Genomic DNA, 20,079 nt, shown 5'->3' with positions numbered 1-20,079 from the left:
TGCGGGACTGAGGGCTGCTATGGCAGCTGCCCCTTGTGGCCAGGTGGGCAAGGCCAGTGCTGAGGAAGGAAGGAAGGCCCCCTGCTGCCCCCCAGACAGACCATTTTCCTCACCCAGCAGGACAGCTTCCATCTGTCCTTGGACCTGTGCCAGGGCCCTCGTGCTCTGCCACCACCCACGGCACCCCTCCTCTGTGGCTTTATGCTATGGCCGGGGGCAGGCAGAAAGTGGGGGTGTTGGGAGGCCCCTCCCCTGGTGCTCTGTGGCAAAAGGGTCTTGGCCCTGCGGAACCACCTCTGAATAGTGGAGTAACTGCCTGCCCCCCCCCCCTCTCGCCTGCAGAAGAAGAGCAAAGACCACTTTGGCTTGGAGGGGGACGAGGAATCCACCATGCTTGAGGACTCGGTTTCCCCCAAGAAGTAAGGCCGGTGGAGCCGCAGGGAGGGAGGCCTCTGGGGGGCGCGTCCCCCGCGTTCCCAGAGGCGGCCCAGGCCTGTTGCAGGGCACTGGGGGCCGTGCAGGCCGGCAGGCCTGGCCTTTGTCAGGGGTGTGGCAGAGGAGTGGGCGGGAGAGCGCGCTCGGTGCTGCGGGGACACTCCTCCTCTCTGTGTGCCTTGTAGGTCAACCGTCATGCAGCAGCAGTTCAACCAGGTGAACAAGCCAGAGCACGGTTCAGTGGCTCTCCCGGCCATCATACGGCCTGGCGCAGGGGGCCCCGAGAACTTCCAGATGGGCACCATGCCCCAGGCCCAGCAGCAGGTCACAAGCGGCCAGATGCACCGTGGGCACATGCCCCCTCTGGTAAGAAGCCTCCACGCACGTGCGCTTGTGGGGGAAAAACGCCAAGGTGTGCATCGCTCTCCCTGAAGTAGAGCTGCTAGTGAGGACCATGGAGTCTCCCTCTGCCACCACCTCTTTCCTGCTTCCCTCCCTTCCATATTTTATATTGTTTTATGCTGCACTCTGTGGTTTTAATTTTTGTGAAACGCCCAGAGAGCTTCGAGGCATAGAAATAAAATCAGTACATGAATAAAATACTCTGGGCCTTTTGGCACCTGCGGCCACTGGTCGGTAGCACGTGTGTGGAGCCTGTCTGGTGGAAGCTCCAGGCTTCCGTCCCCTTTGGCCTCTCCTGCTCGCAGGGTGCTTGTGTGCTCCGGCCCAGGCGGTGCGAGCACTCACGGCGCCCCCCCAGGGCCTTCCCACCCCAGGCCGCGCTTGCGGCCTCTGGGATCAGGGCTGTGGCCACCACCACCACCCCGTGGACCGGACCCCTCTGCCTCCACGTGATGCATCTCCTCTTGTGCTGCAGACGTCAGCCCAGCAGGCCCTGACAGGCACCATCAACTCGAGCATGCAGGCAGTGCACGCAGCCCAGTCCAACCTGGACGACTTTGAGACACTGCCTCCTCTGGGGCAGGACGCGGTGAGTGTGGCAGAGGTGCCCTCCCAGGACGGGCCTGCCCTCTTCCTCCATGTGCTGCGCTGACTCCCTTCCCCCGCAGGCCTCCAAGGCCTGGCGCAAGAACAAGATGGATGAGTCCAAGCACGAGATCCACTCCCAAGTGGACGCCATCACCGCTGGCACCGCCTCCGTGGTCAACCTGACGGCGGGTGACCCTGCCGAGACAGACTACACAGCCGTGGGCTGCGCTGTGACCACCATCTCCTCCAACCTGACGGAGATGTCGAAAGGCGTCAAGCTGCTGGCGGCGCTCATGGAGGATGAGGGCGGCAATGGGCGGCAGCTCCTGCAAGCGGCCAAGAACCTGGCCGGGGCCGTCTCGGAGCTGCTGAAGACGGCACAGCCCTCCAGCGCTGAGGTGAGCGGCGGGCGAGGACAGGCCAGGGCGGAGGGGGGCCCTTCTCGAGGGTGAAGGTGGATGAGGCCGGGGCAGGCGACGGGGGACGGGCTGAGGGCCTGTCCACCCCGTCCCTGTCTGAGGGGCTTCCTGGAGGTGTCAGTTTTGGAAGGAACCCCGTGGATGAGCCAGACAGGCTCCTGCGGGTGAATGCCTGAAGCCTCCTTGGCAGAGGCCTTCCCGGACTCTGAAGGAAGGGGAGTTCTGGCTTTACACGGGCCTCGGGGCCTGGCCTGGCCTGGCCTGACCCCGGCCCTTTCTCTCCAGCCTCGGCAGAACCTTTTGCAAGCTGCAGGTGCGGTGGGGCAGACGAGCGGGGAGCTGCTGCAGCAGATCGGGGAGAGCGACACCGACCCCCATTTCCAGGTGAGATGCGGCACCCCCTGCCAGGCCTGGGGCGGCAGCCTGGGCCAGCAGGAATCTTCGTGACAAGCAGGAGCCCAAGAAGAGTCTGGTGTGGCAGCAGCGTGGCTGGCAGCCCGTCCATCCGTCCATCCATCCATCCATCCATCCATCCACCCACAAGCATGGGACTGGGCAGGGGTGGAGGCGGGGGGTGGGACTTCGGCCTAGTAATATCTCTTGTGTTGTGGATTCCTGTGCAGATTGTGGAGAGCCAGTGCCCCCGGACCCTGTCCCCTCCCGACCCCAAGACGGTAAAGGGGCCTGACTCGGGCAGGGCCTCTCTCCCTGCGTGGTGGCTGCCAATTGGGGCTCCTTGCTGGCCAGCGGGGCGCGCGGCAAGGCTTCTCTCCAAAGTCGGCCCCATGCCGGGCTCCTGCTGCTGCTGCTGGGCTCCGCGCTGCTCGGCCCCCGCCCCCACATCAAGCGCATGAGCTGGATCTGAGCTGGAGTCCCTGAGGGGAGCAGCGATGGTGGGGTGCTGGCCTGGGCAGGACCCCATGGCCTTCGACACGTGGGCTGGCTGCCTGAGCAGCCACGGAGTCCTTGCGGCATAGGCAGCGCCCGAGGGGCCGCTGCCACAGCCCTTCTCCCTGCTCCCCTGCAGCCCCGTCCGGAGGCCCTCTTCGCAGGGAGAGCCGCCTGCTGCCAGCGCCAGGCCAGAGGCGGGGCAGCCTGGTTTAACCGGCACCGACGGCACCTCCGGGTCTTCGCCATGTGCGCCTGCTCAGTGCAGGTGTCGGGGAGACCCTCCCGATGGCAAGCCTGCGGAGCGCCTGCCGGCAGCAGTGGCAGCAGCAGGGACTGGCCGCGCCCTCTCCCGCTGCCTGCCCGCGTTGGATGCTATGGGAGCTGGGTCTTGGTGATGGGCTTGGGCCTGGTGGCACCCTCTGGGCCTGTGATTGAGGCCGGAGGCGGTGGTGGCTTGGTGGCGGGGGAGTGCTTCCCAGTGGGCGGGCATGCAGGTGGCTCCGGGCGGGTGGACCTGGGCGCAGGAGCATCGCGGGTCTGGTGGGAGGAGACCTGGAGCCGGGGGGGCGGAGTGTGGTGGGAGCCCGGCTGGGTGGCTCTCCGGGGGGCCTGCATGCGCAGCGGTGCGCCAGGGAGCCCGGGAGCCACAACGGGCCTTTGCCGAACATTTCCGGGGAAGAAGGTGGTTGCTGTGCCCTGATGCCCCCCGCCCCCCAGGACATGCTGATGCAGCTGGCCAAAGCGGTGGCCAGCGCGGCGGCTGCCTTGGTCTTGAAGGCCAAGAATGTGGCCCAGAAGACGGAGGACTCTGTGCTGCAGGCCCAGGTGATCGCGGCAGCCACGCAGTGCGCGCTCTCCACCTCCCAGCTGGTGGCCTGCACCAAGGTGAGCGAGGGGCAGCACGTCCCCAGACCAGGGCCCCTGCTGGCAGCTGTGGGCCTCGGCGCGCCGCCTCCATTCGGGGCCGGGAGCGCCCGTTGGGGGAGCACGAGGTGGCGGCGGGCGGCGCCTGAATCATGTAGGCTCGCCTGGTGGCCATGACTGGGCGGGGATGTGTGTGAGCGGCTCCCTCTGCTGGGCTTGACCAGGAGGGGGCAGCCAGGGCCAGCTGTGACCCAGTGTCTCCTTCCCCCGGGCAGGTGGTAGCTCCAACTATCAGCTCACCCGTGTGCCAGGAGCAGTTGGTTGAGGCCGGCAAGCTAGTGGCCAAGTCCGTGGAGAGCTGTGTGGATGCCTCTCAGGCAGCCACGGCCGACGAGCAGCTGCTGAAGCAAGTGGGGGTGGCCGCCACGGCTGTGACCCAGGCCCTCAACGACCTGCTGGAGCACATCAAGCGGCACGCGACAGGCGGGCAGCCCGTCGGGCGCTATGACCAGGCCACCGACACCATCCTCAACGTCACCGAGAACATCTTCAGCTCCATGGGGGATGCTGGTGAGGGGCAGGGGCGGCAGTGGTACTTGGGCCGAGCGGGGGGGGGGGGGGGGGCGGACTGCAGCGGCCGAGGGGCAGTTGCTCCCGGCATGCTGCTGGCCGGTCCCTGCTAGCCATGGAGCCAAGAAGTCGGGAAGCGCTGCCAACGCGGGGCAGTCGAAGGTGCCTGGGAGTCGGCCAGCAGCGCTGAGCCTTGCGCAGAGTGGGCCTCACGGTGCGGGCCCTTCTTGTTCCCCCCCAGGGGAAATGGTGCGCCAGGCTCGGATCCTGGCCCAGGCAACCTCTGACCTGGTGAACGCCATCAAGGCTGATGCCGAAGGGGAGACGGACCTGGAAAACTCACGCAAGCTGCTGAGCGCAGCCAAGATCCTGGCAGACGCCACGGCCAGGATGGTGGAGGCAGCAAAGGTATGGCGGGGGGCTGTGTGACCGTGGCAGACATGCCAGGCCCTTCCTCCTGGCCGGTGCGCGGAGGCCAGCCCCAGCCCCGTTGGCTTGGGGCTGGAGGGAGAAAGCGGCTCCCGCGTCCTTGGCCAGCAACGCTGAGCGCCTGGCCCTCCTCCTTCCCACCCTCCCGTGTGGGGAGGCAGGCCAGTGTTGGAGGCAGGCCTGGTCTCTCTCCTTGGCCCTCTGGGGACGCGTTTGCAGGGCGGTCCTCTGGCCAGGTCCGTGCCCCATTGGCCTGTGGGTAGCAGGAGCCCATTTCTCCTCGGGATGCGGCTGGGCGCCTTTCTGCCAGGGGCCATGGGAGCCACGTGGGGAGCAGAGCGGAGTGGAGCAGGACTGGGGGGGTGAATTGAGGGCACCACACGGGGGGGGCGTGCTGAATCTGACAGGATCCGTGCTCCGTTCCGCCAGGGGGCTGCTGCCCATCCGGACAGCGAGGAGCAGCAGCAGCGCCTGCGGGAGGCAGCCGAGGGGCTCCGGATGGCCACCAACGCTGCAGCCCAGAATGCCATCAAGAAGAAGCTCGTCCATCGGCTGGAGGTCTGTGTCGGGGGGCGTGGGGGTGCCAGCGAGCAGCTGAGGCTGCCTCTGCCGCGGGGGTGTGAGGAGGTAGCCCCTGGCCTGACCGGCACCCTCTCATCCCCAGCATGCAGCCAAGCAGGCAGCGGCCGCTGCCACGCAGACAATCGCCGCCGCCCAGCACGCAGCCGCGGCCCACAAGAACCCCGCCGCCCAGCAGCAGCTCGTGCAGAGCTGCAAGGTGAGCAGGCGCACGCTGGGCGTGTGGGCGGCCCTGGGAGAGGTCGCCGTGGCTGCCCTCCCACTCTGGGGCCAGCAGGCTGCCCAGCACAGTCGCCCTGCGCCTGTCCGGGCGCCTTGTCTGCCGGAGGGGTCGCACCTGGGCGCGAGGTCGGAGACTGGGCGTCCCAGTCCCCTTTGCGCGGCTCGGAGATGGAGCCCTCCTTGCTCGCGCCTGCCGGGGTGGGTGAAGGGCCTGCTGAATGCTAGGGGCCAGGTGGGAGGCAGGGCGGAAGAGGGCCGGGCCGTCTGGGGTGGCCGGCGGGGAGGTGTCCTGGCAGGGAAGCTGAGGTGGGCAGGCCCACGCGCCTCGGCTTCTTGAGAGCGGGGAAGGTTCCCTCAGCGGCACCCCTGTGGCCTTCCTCCAAGCCCCGGACATCCTGAGTGGAGATGGGCGGGGCCTGCCGCGATTCCTGAACGGGGTCCGGGGCCACACAGTGCGGCCGGAGGCATCCCCTGACTGCCCCCTCCCTGCTTGCAGGTGGTGGCCGACCAGGTCCCGATGCTGGTGCAGGGCGTCCGCGGGAGCCAGGCACAGCCTGACAGCCCTAGTGCCCAGCTGGCGCTCATCGCTGCCAGCCAGAACTTCCTGCAGGTGAGCAGGGCCCTGGGTCGGGCAGGCCCCCCACCGCTGGGTGCCCGCTGTGCCCTCACTCCTCTCCCTTTGCCCCCCACAGCCTGGAGGGAAGATGGTGGCTGCTGCCAAGGCTGCAGTGCCCACCGTCTCGGACCAGGCCTCTGCCATGCAGCTTGGCCAGTGCGCCAAGAACCTGGCCGCAGCTCTTGCTGATCTCCGCACAGCGGCTCAGAAGGTGAGGCAGGAGGCGCGCGAGGAGAGCTGGCCAGCCAGGGAGGTGGCTCTTGCGGCCAGCGGCCTCTTTTCAGCTGCGACCAGCCAGATGCCCACGAGCAGCCAGGGCCTCTCCCTGTGGATGGTGCCCTTAGCAATGGATGTTCCCAGGTGGACTGCTGCTGATGATGGAGGTTCCACACAGACAGTATGGCTCTGGTCTGCACTGGCAGAGCCCCCCGCCCCTTTCAGATTCATCAGGGCCAGCAGCTCGTGTCACATTTTTAACAGCAAATGCTAGGGGTTCATGTGATGTGCCGTGAAGGACTTCCTAATTTTTGGCTGCCTTGTTGGTAGACAGAGGGGGCGATGGCAGTGTTGGCTGGCCGACCCGGGATAAGATGCTCTCTCTCTCCCTCTCTCCTGTCCTGACAGGCACAAGAAGCTTGTGGGCCCCTGGAGATCGATTCAGCCCTCAGTTTGGTGCAGAGCCTGGAGAGGGACTTGCAGGAAGCCAAGCTGGCTGCCCGGGAGGGCAAGCTGAAGCCCCTTCCAGGGGAGACGGTGCGCGGAGAGGAGGGGGAGGGGGCTGCCGGTGGGAGACCCTTGGGGCACAAATGCCAGGTGGTGTTGGGAAGAATGCCTGGGGGGGTGAGCAGTCCCATGGCAAGGTGCTAGAAGAACCCCTTGAAGGCCCCTGTTGTGTGGTGAGAGTCCTCCTGGACTCTGTGCTGGGGGGGGGGATGTCTGGTGGCAGGAGTGCTTTTGACAGCTGCAGCCCCATCTGGAGAATCTGGGCTGCGCCTCAGTTGTCCCCGTGGTGGTGGTGTTCAGGCTGCCTGACTGCAACTGCTGCTGTCCATGTGGGGCTGACTTCACAGGTCGCTCAGGACCTTCAGCTGGTGCGGAATGCAGCTGCCTGGCCACGGCCACGGCTGGGGGCAGCCTGCCTGCGCATTCGTTGTGCTGGCGGCCAGTGCATGTCTGAGCCCCGCTTAAAGTGCTGACTTTGACCTATGAAGCCTCGAAGGCTTTGGGGCCAAGTTCCGTGAGTGACGGCCTTCTCCCGTGCCAGCCTGCACGCACTTTCAGACTGGCCGGGGAAGCCCTTCTCACTTGCCCACCTCAGAGGGCAGTCAGGTTGGTGGGCACGAGGGAGCAGGTCCTTTCTGCAGTGGCCACGCATGGCCCCCTCAGGCCTGTCAACCCGTCGTTCCCGGCGTCCGGGAAAAGACCCCTGTATTTCTCTCCGCCTTCCCTTGAGTTGTGTTTTTTACAGGACTGTGGATGGTTCTGGCTGCAGTGTTGTGGGGGTTTTAGTGTTTTGGAGGTGGGATTCATCCTGTGAGCCTCCTTGAGAGGTTTTTATTCCTTAGCAGACACCCTGGAAAGATTTTAAATAAATATCCACTAAGATGTTTGCGGGATGGGTGGGGCAAATGGCAGCGTGCGAGGGGAGGGGCTAGAGAGCTCACCTGCACTGGGAGGGCCCCCCTAACTCTCCGTCCGTCTGTCTGTCTGGCAGATGGAGAAATGTGCCCAGGACCTGGGGAGCAGCACCAAAGCCGTCAGCTCGGCCATCGCCCAGCTCCTGGGAGAGGTGGCCCAGGGCAATGAGAACTACACAGGTATGAGGTGGGCTGCTCCCTAGCGTGGCGACACTGCTCCTGCCTCCCAGAGCCAAGTGGGGTTTGCCCTCCTGCCCACAGCCCCCCCCCCCCCCATTGTCCTTGCCCTATGTTTGTGAAACAGAAGGCATCCTTTTCCAGGCTCCTGAGGGAAGACAGCCAGGGTCAGGGCTGGGCCGTTGCTTCTCCAAGCCCAGCATGCAGCCAGACCCCCTTCTTTCCCCACCCCAGGGATTGCAGCCCGGGACGTGGCGCATGCGCTGCGCTCCCTGAGCCAGGCTGCGCGAGGGGTTGCTGCCAACACAGACGAGCCCCAGGTGCGAGCGGCCCTGCTGGAGTGTGCAGGAGACGTCATGGACAAGGCCAGCAACCTCATTGAGGAGGCCCGCAAGGCGGTGGCCAAGCCTGGCGACCCCGAGAGCCAGCAGCGCTTGGCCCAGGTGAGCCCCAGCAGGGCTCCGGGATGTGGGAGAGCCTCTCGTCCAGCCCAGGGCCTGTGGCCGTCTGTCGCCCTCTCCCCAGAGGGGGTGGGCTGGGGGTGGGCGTGGCGGGGCCTTTCCAGGAAGGGGCGTGCTGAGCCTCTGTGCCGTCTCTCTGGCAGGTGGCCAAGGCCGTTTCACAAGCCCTCAGCCGCTGTGTAAACTGCCTGCCCGGGCAGCGGGACGTGGACGCTGCCATCCGCACCGTGGGCGAGGCCAGCAAGAGGCTTCTGGCTGAGTCCGTGAGTGTCTCGGGGGAAGGGGGCGTGGAGGAGAGCACAAAGGCAGGTGCCTGGCTTGGCACAGGCCGCTGTGTGTGGGGGGGTGTCAGAGCTGCAAGCCAGCTGCAGGTCGGATTGCAGGGGGAGGCCAAGGGGACTCTACCTGCTCCAGAGCTGTGAGGCGATCTGCTGCTGCTGGTCCTGTGGGCTTCAGCTCCCACCCCTGGAACGCGCGCCAGCCCTCCAGGTCCCCCGCCCCCTGCCCGTGCCGCCCACGCCTCCATGGTGGCTGGAGTCCAGCAGGCGTGCAGAGGTGGTCCAGGGGGCCTCTGCCTTGGCCATCCCACCCGAGGCTCCTTGAGCAGGAGCCGCCGCCACCACCGGACCACGTCTCTGTCCCCAGATTTTCAGCCCCGCGTTGGGGCTGCTGGCCTGGGGGTGTCAAGTGGCGATGAGGGAGGGTCCTTGGTCATCATTTTCTTGTGGGCCTTTGTTGGGGTCGAGAGACCGACAGGTGTAGCCCAGAGCGGCCAGCGTGCTGGGCCCTGGTGCTGCCTCCGCCAGAGCGCAGGGAGCCTCCCGGCTGCCTCTCCAGGACCGGGCCGCCAGACGCGTCCCACCCGCTCCCCTCCCCTCCCGTCCTGCTGCATGTGGGCAAGTCACCATTCCCCGGCTTTTATCCCCGCTCCAAGTGGAGGGCTTCGAACCGGCAGGGGCGGTGTGGGAGGCAGCAGGGCAGAGCCCAAGCAGGAGGGCTGGAGGGTGCTGCCGGCAGATTGCCCGGCAAAGGCCAGTAGCCCCAGCTGCCCCAGGCCCCCCAGTGCAGCTGGGAGTGGCACGTCTGTGGGTCGCCTGAAGCCAGCTCTCCCTTTCTGCCCCCAGTTCCCGCCCAGCGCCAAGAACTTCCAGGAAGCCCAGAGCCACCTGAACCAGGCCGCGGCTGGCCTCAACCAGTCTGCCAACGAGCTGGTACAGGCCTCCCGGGGCACCCCCCAAGACCTGGCCAAGGCCTCCGGCAAGTTTGGCCACGACTTCAACGAGTTCCTGCAGGCTGGCGTGGAGATGGCTGGCCAGTCCCCGGTAAGGGCCGTTTGCTGGCAGAGTGGGGGGTGGCGGGATCTGCCTGTGGGGCAGAATGGCTGGAGGCTTTTCTGTTGGGAGGATCTCTTGTGAGGGGAGGAGGCGGGCGTAGCCTAAGCAAGCGTTTCCTGGGGAGGGGCAGAGGGAGCTCCTGCAGCGGCCTTGCCAGGGCTAGTCTAGCCTCTGTGCGTCGGAAAGCTCTCTGGGGGAACCAACGGCCAGGGAGCCTGGGAAGCTGGAAGCGTGCCGGGGACTCCGGCGCGGAAGCCCGGACCCTCCTGGCCAAGTGAGCAGGGATGTGTAGCTCTGCAGGGCCGTGGGAGGCCTCCCTCTGGACTGGTCAGCCGGCCAGCTGAGCCACTGCTTTGGCCATTGTGCCCTTGGTCTCGCGCTCAGGGAGCCTGGGCTGGAGAAGGCGCCCATAGTGTGTGGATGGGGCTGCCGCGCCCGATTTCCCTGGTGCGTCCTAGGTGCGGCAGGAGCGATGGGGCCTTCCGGCGGTGAGATGGTGTCTGGGGCAGGGGCTCCCCACCCTTCACGCTCAGGACCCGCTGCTGTGGCAATGGGCTCACTAGCAGTGCTGGATTTGGGAACTGGAGCGTGTCTGAGAAGGGGCTCAATTTTCTAGTGTAACGAAGAGAACAAAGGCAGGCACCAAATTAACGTACTAGGAGAAATAAACAGATGCAAAGGCTAGCTGGCGGAGGAGCCATGGCCAAGGTCAAGAGCACACCTTGGCATGCAGGAGGACTTCTTTGAGAGTGGCTGTGTACGTAGCCCACTCCATCCGAAGGCTTTTGAGCAGAAAGACACACAGGTGTAAAGCTTGACATGCAAGTGTGTGTGTGTGTCCGGGGGGGGGGGGTGAAATGGCCCCAAAGAAATGCTGTTCCCTTTGCTGGTGAGCTTAAGTGGAGCAGGGGAGAGCTCTTCCTCTTCCAGCTGGTTAAGGCAACCTATTTGCAGTCCAGAGCTGTCCAGGGGCTCTGGAGTACAGCTTGGCTGCAGGTGGGCTGGAGTCTCTCCCAGTCAGAGAGGGGCTTATCACAGGCAGAAGTCAGGAAAGGCGCCAGCTCTTTGTTCAGAGGCCTGGTGAGTCCAGCGGCAAAGGGACTTTGCAGAGAGGCCAGCCTTCCCTGGTTTAAGAGATCGAAACCTAGCTGGGGGGTCTTACAGGTGATCATTTCTGGCCTGCCCATCATCACTGGGGCATCCAGCCCCCTGATCATTTTGGTAGCTCTTTTTGCACCTTTCCAGCTCTGCAACGTCCTTTTTGAGATGGGATAACCAGAACTACACACTGCATTCCAAGGGTGGTTCAACTGTGGATTTGTGTGCAAGCATTATAATGCAGCTGCCAGTATCATACTGCCCATGTGCAAGCACAGTTGTGCAAGCATAGCTGGAGGGCCAGATACAGTGCTTGCCACTGCGCCTTACAAAGGATATTGTAGAGCTGGAGAAGGTGCAGACAAGGGCAGCTAAAATGATTGAGGGGCTGGAGCATCGCCCCTATGAGGGAAGGTTGCAGCAGCTGGGATTGCTTAGCTTGGGTAAAGGCAAGAGACATGATAGAGACGCACAGGATTATGCCTGGCATGGAGAAAGTGTAGAGGGAGACCTTTTTCCCTCTCTCTCACAATACTAGAGCCCAGAGGGGTCATCTCAATGAAGCGATTGGTGGGAGATTCAGGACAGATAAAAGGAAGGGCTTCTTCACGCAGCACGTAGTTGAACTATGGAATTTTCTACCACAAGATGTAGTGATGGCCACCAATTTGGATGGCTTTAAAAGGGGGGTGGACAAATCCCTAGCAGAGAAGGCTATCGATGGCAACTAATCCTGATGGATATGTGCTGCCTCCAGTATCAGAGGTAGGATGCCTAGGTACACCAGTTGCTGGGGAACATGGGCAGGAGGGTGCTGTTGCACTCGTGTCCTGCTTGAGGGCTTCCAGTGGGGACGCCACTGAATGCAGATACCATCAGGGAAATCTGCACAAAAGGGGGAGGAATTCCAAGACAAAGGGAGGCTGATCACCAGCTCCTTCCACATCAAGCTTGTCATCCCCCCCGCACTTTTTTTTAGTAAGCTGAGTGGAAAGGACCCTATTTAACTGGTCAGGAAATCTTATTTTCTACAGAAGTTAGAATCCCAAAACAAGAGACTTCATCACGCCGCACTGCAAATGGATGCTGACATGGGTGTGGGCAGCTTGATGGATGGTTGGCGTGGCTGTGACTGGCTGACAGCAGTAAGACAGCCACTGCCTGCTGCGGGGAGGGGGGCTGAGGGGGAGTGTGAGGCCAGGCAGGTGGCCTGGGTCAAGGCCAATGGCCAAGTGACCCTTTCTGCCGCCTCCACAGTCCAAGGAAGCCCAGGCCCAGGTGGTCTCCAATCTGAAGAGCATCTCCATGTCCTCCAGCAAGCTGTTGCTGGCAGCCAAGGCACTTTCCGCTGACCCCGCGGCTCCCAACCTCAAGAACCAGTTGGCGGCAGCTGCCCGGTAGGGCTTCCTCCAAGGCTGGAGTGGGGGGGGGGTGGCAACTCGCACCCAAGGGCTGTGTGAGATACGTAGGGGGGCAGCTTTTCTTGGGCTGGGCGAGGCCTACACCAGTCCTCTGGGGTGAGGATGCTGTGACCTCTGCCTCCCAGTGCCTGCCGAACAGGGGCCTCTGCTTCTGTCGGGCCAGGGCCAATGTGCCACCTCTGCCTTCGCAGGGCTGTGACTGACAGCATCAATCAGCTGATCACGATGTGCACCCAGCAAGCGCCAGGCCAGAAGGAGTGTGGCAATGCCCTGCGGGAGCTGGAGGTGAGCTGCCGGGGGGGTGGGGGTGGGGGGAGTGTGCTTTGCCAGGGCGGGGGCAAAGGGTAGGGGTGCGAGGCGGAGTGTGCATGACATGGAGCTGCCCTCTTCCTCTCCCCATCCCCAGACAGTGCGGGAGCTCCTGGAGAACCCCACCCAGGCGGTCAATGACATGTCCTACTTCAGCTGCCTGGACAGCGTCATGGAGAACTCCAAGGTGGGCTGACTGGGGAAATGGGGCATGGCCTGCTCAGGTGCAGCAATGGACACCGACCGGAGCTCTTTCAAAAGGGGGTCGGGCAGACTCATGGAGGATGAGGCGGTCATGGGCTGCTAGTCACGATGGCCCCCTATTGCCTCCTGGATCAGCAAGGACAGTATGCCTCCCAGTGCCGGTTGCTGGGGAGCAGGGGGGTGCTGAAGTGTGCTCATCTCCTGCTTGCGGGCTTGCTGGGGGCCCTTGGGTTGGCCACTGTGGGAGCAGGATGCTGGGCCAGAGAAGCCCCTTGGGCCTGACCCAGCACGGGGCTCTTCCGAAGCGCTGAGGAGCGGGTGGTGGCATGGCGCTGCCGCCCTCGCCCCGGCCTGGGAGGCAGACGTTGGGCTGCCAGCTTCCTCCGAGGCTGCTGCTCCCCTCTGGAGGCTGTCTCTCTGTCTCCTGCAGGTCCTGGGGGAGGCCATGGCCGGCATATCCCAGAACGCCAAGAACAGCAAGCTGCCAGAGTTCGGCGAGTCCATCAGCACCGCCTCCAAGGCCCTCTGTGGCTTCACCGAAGCAGCTGCCCAGGTAGGGCCCCCACACACTCCCCCGCTCCAGCATGGGGATCCAGCTCCTCGCTCCGGGAGCAGGGAGCGGGGTGTTGCTGCCCCAGAAGCCATTGCCCATCCCAGCCTGGCCTCCCCCGGCCCCGGCCACCTTTGGCCTGCTCTCATCTGTTCTCTGCTCTGCTGTTGCTCGCAGGCAGCCTACCTGGTCGGTGTCTCAGATCCCAACAGCCAAGCTGGCCAGCAAGGCCTGGTGGACCCCACCCAGTTTGCGAGAGCCAACCAGGCCATCCAGATGGCCTGTCAGAACCTTATTGACCCAGCTTGCACCCAGGCCCAGGTAATGGACACTCCTTGGCATGGGCCCCCAAGCTGGGAATGGCCAGGGTGGCACTTCTTCCAGGGCAGGAGAGCAGAAGCCACCCACAGGAGGCTGGGGGAGGCGGGAGCCAGAGGAGGCAGCACTCGGGCACCTTGCCGGGAGCCCTTCCAGCCCGTGTGGGTCGAGAGGATCGGCTGCAGCCCAGCAGCAGCCAGGCTCAGGCAGGCGGGCTGCCCAGCAGAAGCGGGCAAAAGGCTTCCTGGTCTAGGAGGGCAGAGCAGCGGCTGCATGCTCTCTGTTGCGAAGAGGCCAGAGGAGAGGCAGGCGGCCCGGGAAGTCTCCTCAGGCCATGGGCGAAGGCGGATGAGCCCCCTTGCCTCCCACAGGTCCTGTCGGCTGCCACCATCGTGGCCAAGCACACATCTGCCCTCTGCAACACCTGTCGCTTGGCTTCGTCCCGCACCGCCAACCCGGTGGCCAAGCGCCAGTTTGTCCAGTCTGCCAAGGAGGTGGCCAACAGCACCGCTAACCTCGTCAAAACCATTAAGGTACCCAGGCTGGGTCTGAAAGCGCGGGGGGCTGGGGGGGGGGCGTGAGACCACAGCTAGTCTGGGGGGCGGCATTCCTTAGGAAAGGGCAGGTCAAGAACCCCCCGTGCCTACTCTGGGGCGAGTCTGCATCCACCAGCTCCCTGCTCTTAAGCCGGGAAAGCTGCACAGCCTGGCCTCCCACGCAGAGCACACACCGGAAGCATGGAGACCAGGCAGCTGGCGCGCAGGGCGCGGGCCTAGGAGCCAGTGAGCCTGAGAGTCAGGAATGCAGGGACTCACTTCAGGTCCTGCATGGTGGAACCACGCGGCTGGCCTCACACCCTTTGAGCGAGGAAAGGAGATAATTAGACTGAGAACTTAACACGCTTCCTTCAGTATCCCAAAACAGGTCTTGCCAATATGCAGATACCTTCACAAATAATTAACTAGTTAAAAGCTTGATGATTAACGAACCGTAAATGTTTTAATGGGTGTCAGCCCTGATAATTACTCTGCACTGCCCCAGAGGGAGTTGCAGGCCATTTGGTCACTAAGACAGCGGGCGTAGCCGAAGACCAGGCGCCTCTGAAGTCCGAGAAGGTGCAGGGAGCCGTTCTCACACACACACACACACACACACACCCCGGCAGCAAAACTTTCATATGTATATTGGTTAAGAAGACAGAATTCGGCGTGGGAAACCGAAAGGGAGCTAAACCTTGAGCACCTCAGCACAATCCTGTCAGGCTGGCCAAAGCACCCTTGGGTGCCCTTTGGCAGAAGTCTTGTCCTTCTGTGCAGCCTGGAGGTTCTCCTGCCAAGACCTGTCAGAGTGGGAAACGGATGGCTCATGGCCACCTCTGTTTTGAAGACGCCCCCGCCTCGGTGGGGAGGAAGGGCAGCGTTTCGCCTCAGGGCTGGCTTTCCCCTTGGGGCTCGTAGACTCCTTTGGCACACGGCTCCTGTGTCCTGTGCCTCAGAGGCAAGCACACTCCCTCAGCCCGGGAGCAACAGCAGCTGTGCAAATCCAGGCACCCAAGAGCTATTGGCGCCTCTGGAACGGGGCCTGGCGACTGGCTCCTGGGCTGCTGCTGAGATTCCCAAACCAGCTCCACCACCAGTGGGATTTCTAGAAAATCTTACGGACTCCAAAATGCAGTGCAAACATTTTTTGCACTCATGGGCAACACGATTTCTTAAATCTAACAAAGGAACAAACAGGAAAGTTGCATATCATTTCTTCTCCTGAGTTGGTCCATTAGAAAAAATACAAAAGCCCCCATAGTTTTTGACGCCCCTAATGTGGCTTTCGGACGTCAAAATAAAGTTTCTGAATTCTGGGAATAGTTTGGCTGGTGGATTCTTGTGGCAGCAGAGCCATTGGCTCGACAGTCACTGAAGTGTTTGACAAAGAACAGATTCAAACGGAGGGCCATCTCCGTTGAAATTGTTGTCGATCACAAGCTGAATATAAGCCAACAATGTGATGTAGCTGCAAAAAAGGCCAATGCTATTTTGGGCTGTATTCATAGAAGCATAGCTTCCAAATCCCAGGAAGTACTAGTCCCCCTCTACTCAGCACTGGTTAGGCCTCATCTGGAGTACTGTGTCCAGTTCTGGGCACCATATTTTAAGAAGGATGCAGACAAACCAGAGAGGGTTCAGAGGAGGGCAACAAAGATCAGGGGACTGGAAACAAAGCCCTATGAGGACAGACTGAAAGAACTGGGCCTGTTTAGCCTTGAGAAGAGAAGGCTGAGGGGAGATATGATAGCGCTCTTCAAGTACTTCAAGGGGGTTGGACTCGATGGCCTTGTAGGCCCCTTCCAACCCTACTATTCTATGATTCTATGATTCTATACTTGAAAGGTTGTCAGGAAGGCCAGGCTGTCTTCTCGATCATCCCAGAGTGCAGGACACGGAATCATGGGCTCAAGTGACAGGAAGCCAGATTCCGGCTGAACATCAGGAAAAACTTCCTGACTGTTAGAGCAATACGACAATGGGACCGATTCCCTAGGGAGGTGGTGGGCTCTCCCACACTGGAGGTGTTCAAGGCGAGGCTGAACAGCCATCTGTCAGGGATGCTCTGACTTGGTTTCCTGCATTGAGCAGGGGGTTGGACTCATAGAATCATAGAATTGTAGGGTTGGAAGGGGCCTACAAGGCCATCGAGTCCAACCCCCTGCTCAAGGCCTGGTGGACCCCACCCAGTTTATGACAGCCAACCAAGCCATCCAGATGGCCTGTCAGAACCTTATCGACCCAGCTTGCACCCAGGCCCAGGTAATGGACAGTCCTTGGCATAGGCCCCCAAGTTGGGAATGGCTGGGGTGGCACTTCTTCCAGGGCAGGAGAGCAGAAGCCCCCCACGGGAGGCTGGGGGAGGCGGGAGCCAGAGGAGGCAGCACTCAGGCACCTTGCTGGGAGCCCTTCCAGCCTGTGTGGGTCGAGAGGATCGGCTGCAGCCCAGCAGCAGCCAGGCTCAGGCAGGTGGGCTGCCCAGCAGAAGCGGGCAAAAGGCTTCCTGGTCTAGGAGGGCAGAGCAGCGGCTGCACGCCCTCTGTTGCGAAGAGGCCAGAGGAGAGGCAGGGGGGATCCTATCTCCCCTCAGTCTTCTCTTCTCAAGGCTAAACATGCCCAGTTCTTTCAGTCTCTCTTCATAGGGCTTTGTTTCCAGTCCCCTGATCATCTTTGTTTCCCTCCTCTGAACCCTCTCCAGTTTGTCTGCATCCTTCCTAAAGTGGGGTGCCCAGAACTGGACACAGTACTCCAGATGAGGCTCCAGATTAGGCCTAACCAGTGCAGATCCTTCCTGCTTGTAGTATTGTTGAGCCACGTATCCCCCATCTTGTAACTGTGCATTTGGTATCTTTTTCCGAGGTGCAGATCTTGGCATTTCTCCCTATTAAAGGTCATTCTGTTGTTTTCTGCCCAGCGCTCCAGTCTATCCAGATCACTTTGAATTTTGTTTCTGTCTTCCAAAGTATTAGCTATCCCGCCCATTTTGGTGTCATCTGCAAATTTGATCAGCATTCCCTGCCCCTCCTCTTCCAAGTCATTAATACAGATGTGGAAGAGCACTGGGCCCAGGACTGAGCCCTGCGGCACCCCACTCGTTACCTCCCCCCAGTTTGAGAAGGTCCCATTGATGAGCACTCTTGGAGTCCGATTCTGTAGCCAACTGTGGATCCACTGGATCGTTGTTTCATCTCGCCCACTTTGAGCTCATTAGGATATCACGGGGCACTTTGTCGAAAGCTTTGCTGAAGTCGAAGTATATGATGTCTATAGCATTCCCACAGTCCGCAAGGGAGGTGACTTGATCAAAAAATGAGATCAGATTCGTCTGGCAGGACTTGTTCTTGACATGTCCATGTTGGCGTCGCGTAATCACTGCAGTGATGACTCGATGGCCTTGTAGGACCCTTCCAATCCTACTATTCTATGATTCTATGATCTCACAACAGAAGAGAGCACGCTGACTGTAGATGGAAGGTGATGGGTGCTAAGGGGCGCTCCTGCCACAGTGAGCTGTTTTTTCCCATCAGCTTGGTTGGACTGGCTGGTTCAGAACATGGCTGCTGTGCTGCTCGTAGCAGCGCAGACTATCATCTTTGTGTTACTAGATGAGCTGGGATGGACCCCTGCCTCAGTTGGACGTTTGGGCAATGGCCTGTGGGGTTCAATAGGGGGAGGGGGGCTAAAAGCAGGCGGCGTGTGTCTCCCTCCAGGCACTGGATGGGGCTTTCACACCGGAGAACCGCGAGCGCTGCCGCGAAGCCACGGCCCCCCTGATTGAGGCGGTGGACAACCTGACGGCATTCGCCTCCAACCCGGAGTTTGCGACTGTTCCTGCGCAGATCAGCCTAGAGGCAAGTGTGTGGAATGTGTGTGGTGGAGGCGGGGGGGGGGATACCGGGGTCCAGGGGGTCCTTCAGAGGGGAGGGCGCGTGCTGGTGTTTTTGGAAATAGAGGGCAGCCTTCTTCTGGGGATGAGGGTGCCTTCCAGAGCCCTGGCTCTCCCCCCCACACACACACACTTGCCTGTGCCCCCGCCCCTGCCCCACCCCGCCCCCCCTGACCAACCTGCTGCTCCCCTTGCAGGGCCGCAGGGCCATGGAGCCCATTGTCTCTTCTGCCAAGACCATGCTGGAGAGCTCCGCTGGCCTCATCCAGACCGCTCGCTCTCTGGCCGTCAACCCCAAGGACCCGCCCAAGTGGTCCGTGCTGGCTGGGCACTCACGCACCGTCTCCGACTCCATCAAGAAGCTCATCACCAACATGAGGTGGGCCGGGGCCCCTCAGCCCTCCCGGAGCACCCGCGTCCTGCTCGGCTGCGCTCGGCTGGTGGTGGCTCTGGGCCTCGTGGAGCCCAGCCAGGGTCAGGGGTGGCGCCGCCCTTGGCGGCACTGCGGGTGGCCCAGCGGAGGGGGCCCCGGGTGGGCCGTCTGTCCCGGCCAGCTCGCCCAAGTCAGCCTCCGGCCCGCCGCTCTCCTGGCCCCAGGGACGGACTGCCGAGGCAGGAGCGCAGACGTCCCGGCCCAGGGCAGCTGCCTGCGACTCTGGCTCTACCCTAGCAGCGGTCCAGGCCCGTCGCCTCTGCCCTGCGCAGCTCCCCCAGCCCGGTCTGCCGCCTTCCCAGCTGCTAATGCGCCGCAGCGGAGCACGGCGCGGCAGGCAGGCCTCGTGCCTGCTGTGGCGCTCTGCATCCCAACAACACACCTGCCTTCCTGGCGAAAGCTTCCAGGCAGGCCACAGCACCGCGGCAGCAAAATGCAGTAAAGGGCAAATAGCAGGAATGGTCCTGGAGCACTAACAGTGCCCTGGCACAGCAGAACTGGTGGCCGTGGACAGCCTACTCCCCCACGAGTTTGTCCAGCCCCCTTTAAAGCCATCCAAGCTGGTGGCCATCACTACAACTTGTAGTGAATTTCATAGTCTGACCCTGCGCTGCGGGAAGAAGCCCTTCCTTTTCTCTGCCCTGAATCTCCCACCTGTCAGCTTCATGGGATGGCCCCTTGGGGTTCTAGCATTGTGAGAGAGGGAGAAAAATGCCTCCCCATCCATGTTCTCCACACCAGGCGAAATTTTGTACACCCCTCTCATGTCTCTCCTTACCCTCCTATTCCCGCAAGCTGCAGCGAGCTTTCAAGTCATAGCCAGCTCTCTGCATGGGCCCCAGAAACGGGTTGGAAGCCGGTGTGACCCTTGTGACAGGGGGGTCGCTTGTTCCCAGTAGCAGGCTCTGGTCAGCATTCCGGACCAGCTGAGGCTTCTGGTCAGTCTTTGAAGGCAGCCCCACCTAGAATGCATTGCAGTAGTCTGCGCATGACGCAAAGGAGGCATGTGTCACCCTGGCTGGATCCGAGTTTCCCAGGCACAGGCGCAGCTAATGTCCCACCCTGAATTAGACCAAGGCACTCTTGGCCACACTCCTTGCCTGAGCACCCGGTCTCACTGCTGGATCCAGGCGCTTCCCCAAGTTAAGGAAATAACCCAAGGCCGGTTTGGTTGAACAGCCAGAAATTTATTAAAGCACATCATGGCCGTGGGAGAGACAGACAGAACTGCATCTCTCCCAAATAAAAGAAACAGGATGCATTTATTCAGACTGAAAGTTGGAAAACAAAGAAAACACACTGCGCACGCTCAGAAACCAGTTAGTGCTCTGCAACAGTCTCAACAGCGCAGCGGCCTTCTTATCTTTAGGGATGAGTTGCTTTGGTGGATAGGAGTTCCTGCTTATGAGCAAGGTACGATCACCTTCTCATGGCCAGACACACACCTTCTCTTCCAGTCCCATCGGGCACCTTGCCTGAACCAAACTTGCAAGGCCTAGTCAGGCCTACCTTCGCACCCGGAGTGCCATCCCGAGTTTTCATGGGGGTGGGGGGCAGCTGCAGCATGCAACGCTCCTTCCCAGACGTCTCTGCCCAGGAGCACTTCTGTCTTTTTGAGATTGAAGCTGGTTTGAAAGCAGCAGGCAACCCCGGGAAGCCAGGAGAGTGGCTGGGTGCGATTTCCCAGGGCTTGGGGG

The 20,079-nt window shown here is 62.0% G+C and overlaps 1 protein-coding gene across 6 annotated transcripts in view; it reads left to right on the top strand.

Moving 5' to 3' along the window:
• Nucleotides 1-20,079, top strand: part of TLN1 (talin 1) — a 69,932-nt gene that overhangs the window by 36,007 nt on the left and 13,846 nt on the right. For all 6 annotated transcript variants that reach the window (XM_084832720.1, XM_084832723.1, XM_084832722.1 and 3 more), the window contains exons 12-36: nt 343-419; nt 621-801; nt 1,313-1,426; nt 1,506-1,823; nt 2,130-2,228; nt 3,453-3,620; nt 3,875-4,169; nt 4,411-4,577; nt 5,028-5,156; nt 5,263-5,376; nt 5,896-6,009; nt 6,092-6,226; nt 6,640-6,768; nt 7,730-7,832; nt 8,064-8,272; nt 8,434-8,553; nt 9,415-9,612; nt 11,980-12,119; nt 12,335-12,428; nt 12,550-12,639; nt 13,087-13,209; nt 13,384-13,527; nt 13,896-14,057; nt 17,774-17,914; nt 18,147-18,328. In XM_084832720.1, the coding sequence (XP_084688846.1) occupies nt 343-419; nt 621-801; nt 1,313-1,426; nt 1,506-1,823; nt 2,130-2,228; nt 3,453-3,620; nt 3,875-4,169; nt 4,411-4,577; nt 5,028-5,156; nt 5,263-5,376; nt 5,896-6,009; nt 6,092-6,226; nt 6,640-6,768; nt 7,730-7,832; nt 8,064-8,272; nt 8,434-8,553; nt 9,415-9,612; nt 11,980-12,119; nt 12,335-12,428; nt 12,550-12,639; nt 13,087-13,209; nt 13,384-13,527; nt 13,896-14,057; nt 17,774-17,914; nt 18,147-18,328 (3,746 nt within the window). The remainder of the gene's footprint in view (nt 1-342; nt 420-620; nt 802-1,312; nt 1,427-1,505; nt 1,824-2,129; nt 2,229-3,452; nt 3,621-3,874; nt 4,170-4,410; nt 4,578-5,027; nt 5,157-5,262; nt 5,377-5,895; nt 6,010-6,091; nt 6,227-6,639; nt 6,769-7,729; nt 7,833-8,063; nt 8,273-8,433; nt 8,554-9,414; nt 9,613-11,979; nt 12,120-12,334; nt 12,429-12,549; nt 12,640-13,086; nt 13,210-13,383; nt 13,528-13,895; nt 14,058-17,773; nt 17,915-18,146; nt 18,329-20,079) is intronic.

Source organism: Heloderma suspectum, chromosome 2, assembly GCF_057233095.1.
Source record: "Heloderma suspectum isolate Gila_16-S chromosome 2, 16-S_ref, whole genome shotgun sequence".
NCBI classification, from domain to species: Eukaryota; Metazoa; Chordata; class Lepidosauria; order Squamata; family Helodermatidae; genus Heloderma; species Heloderma suspectum.
This window is presented reverse-complemented; position numbering and strand designations above follow the sequence as displayed.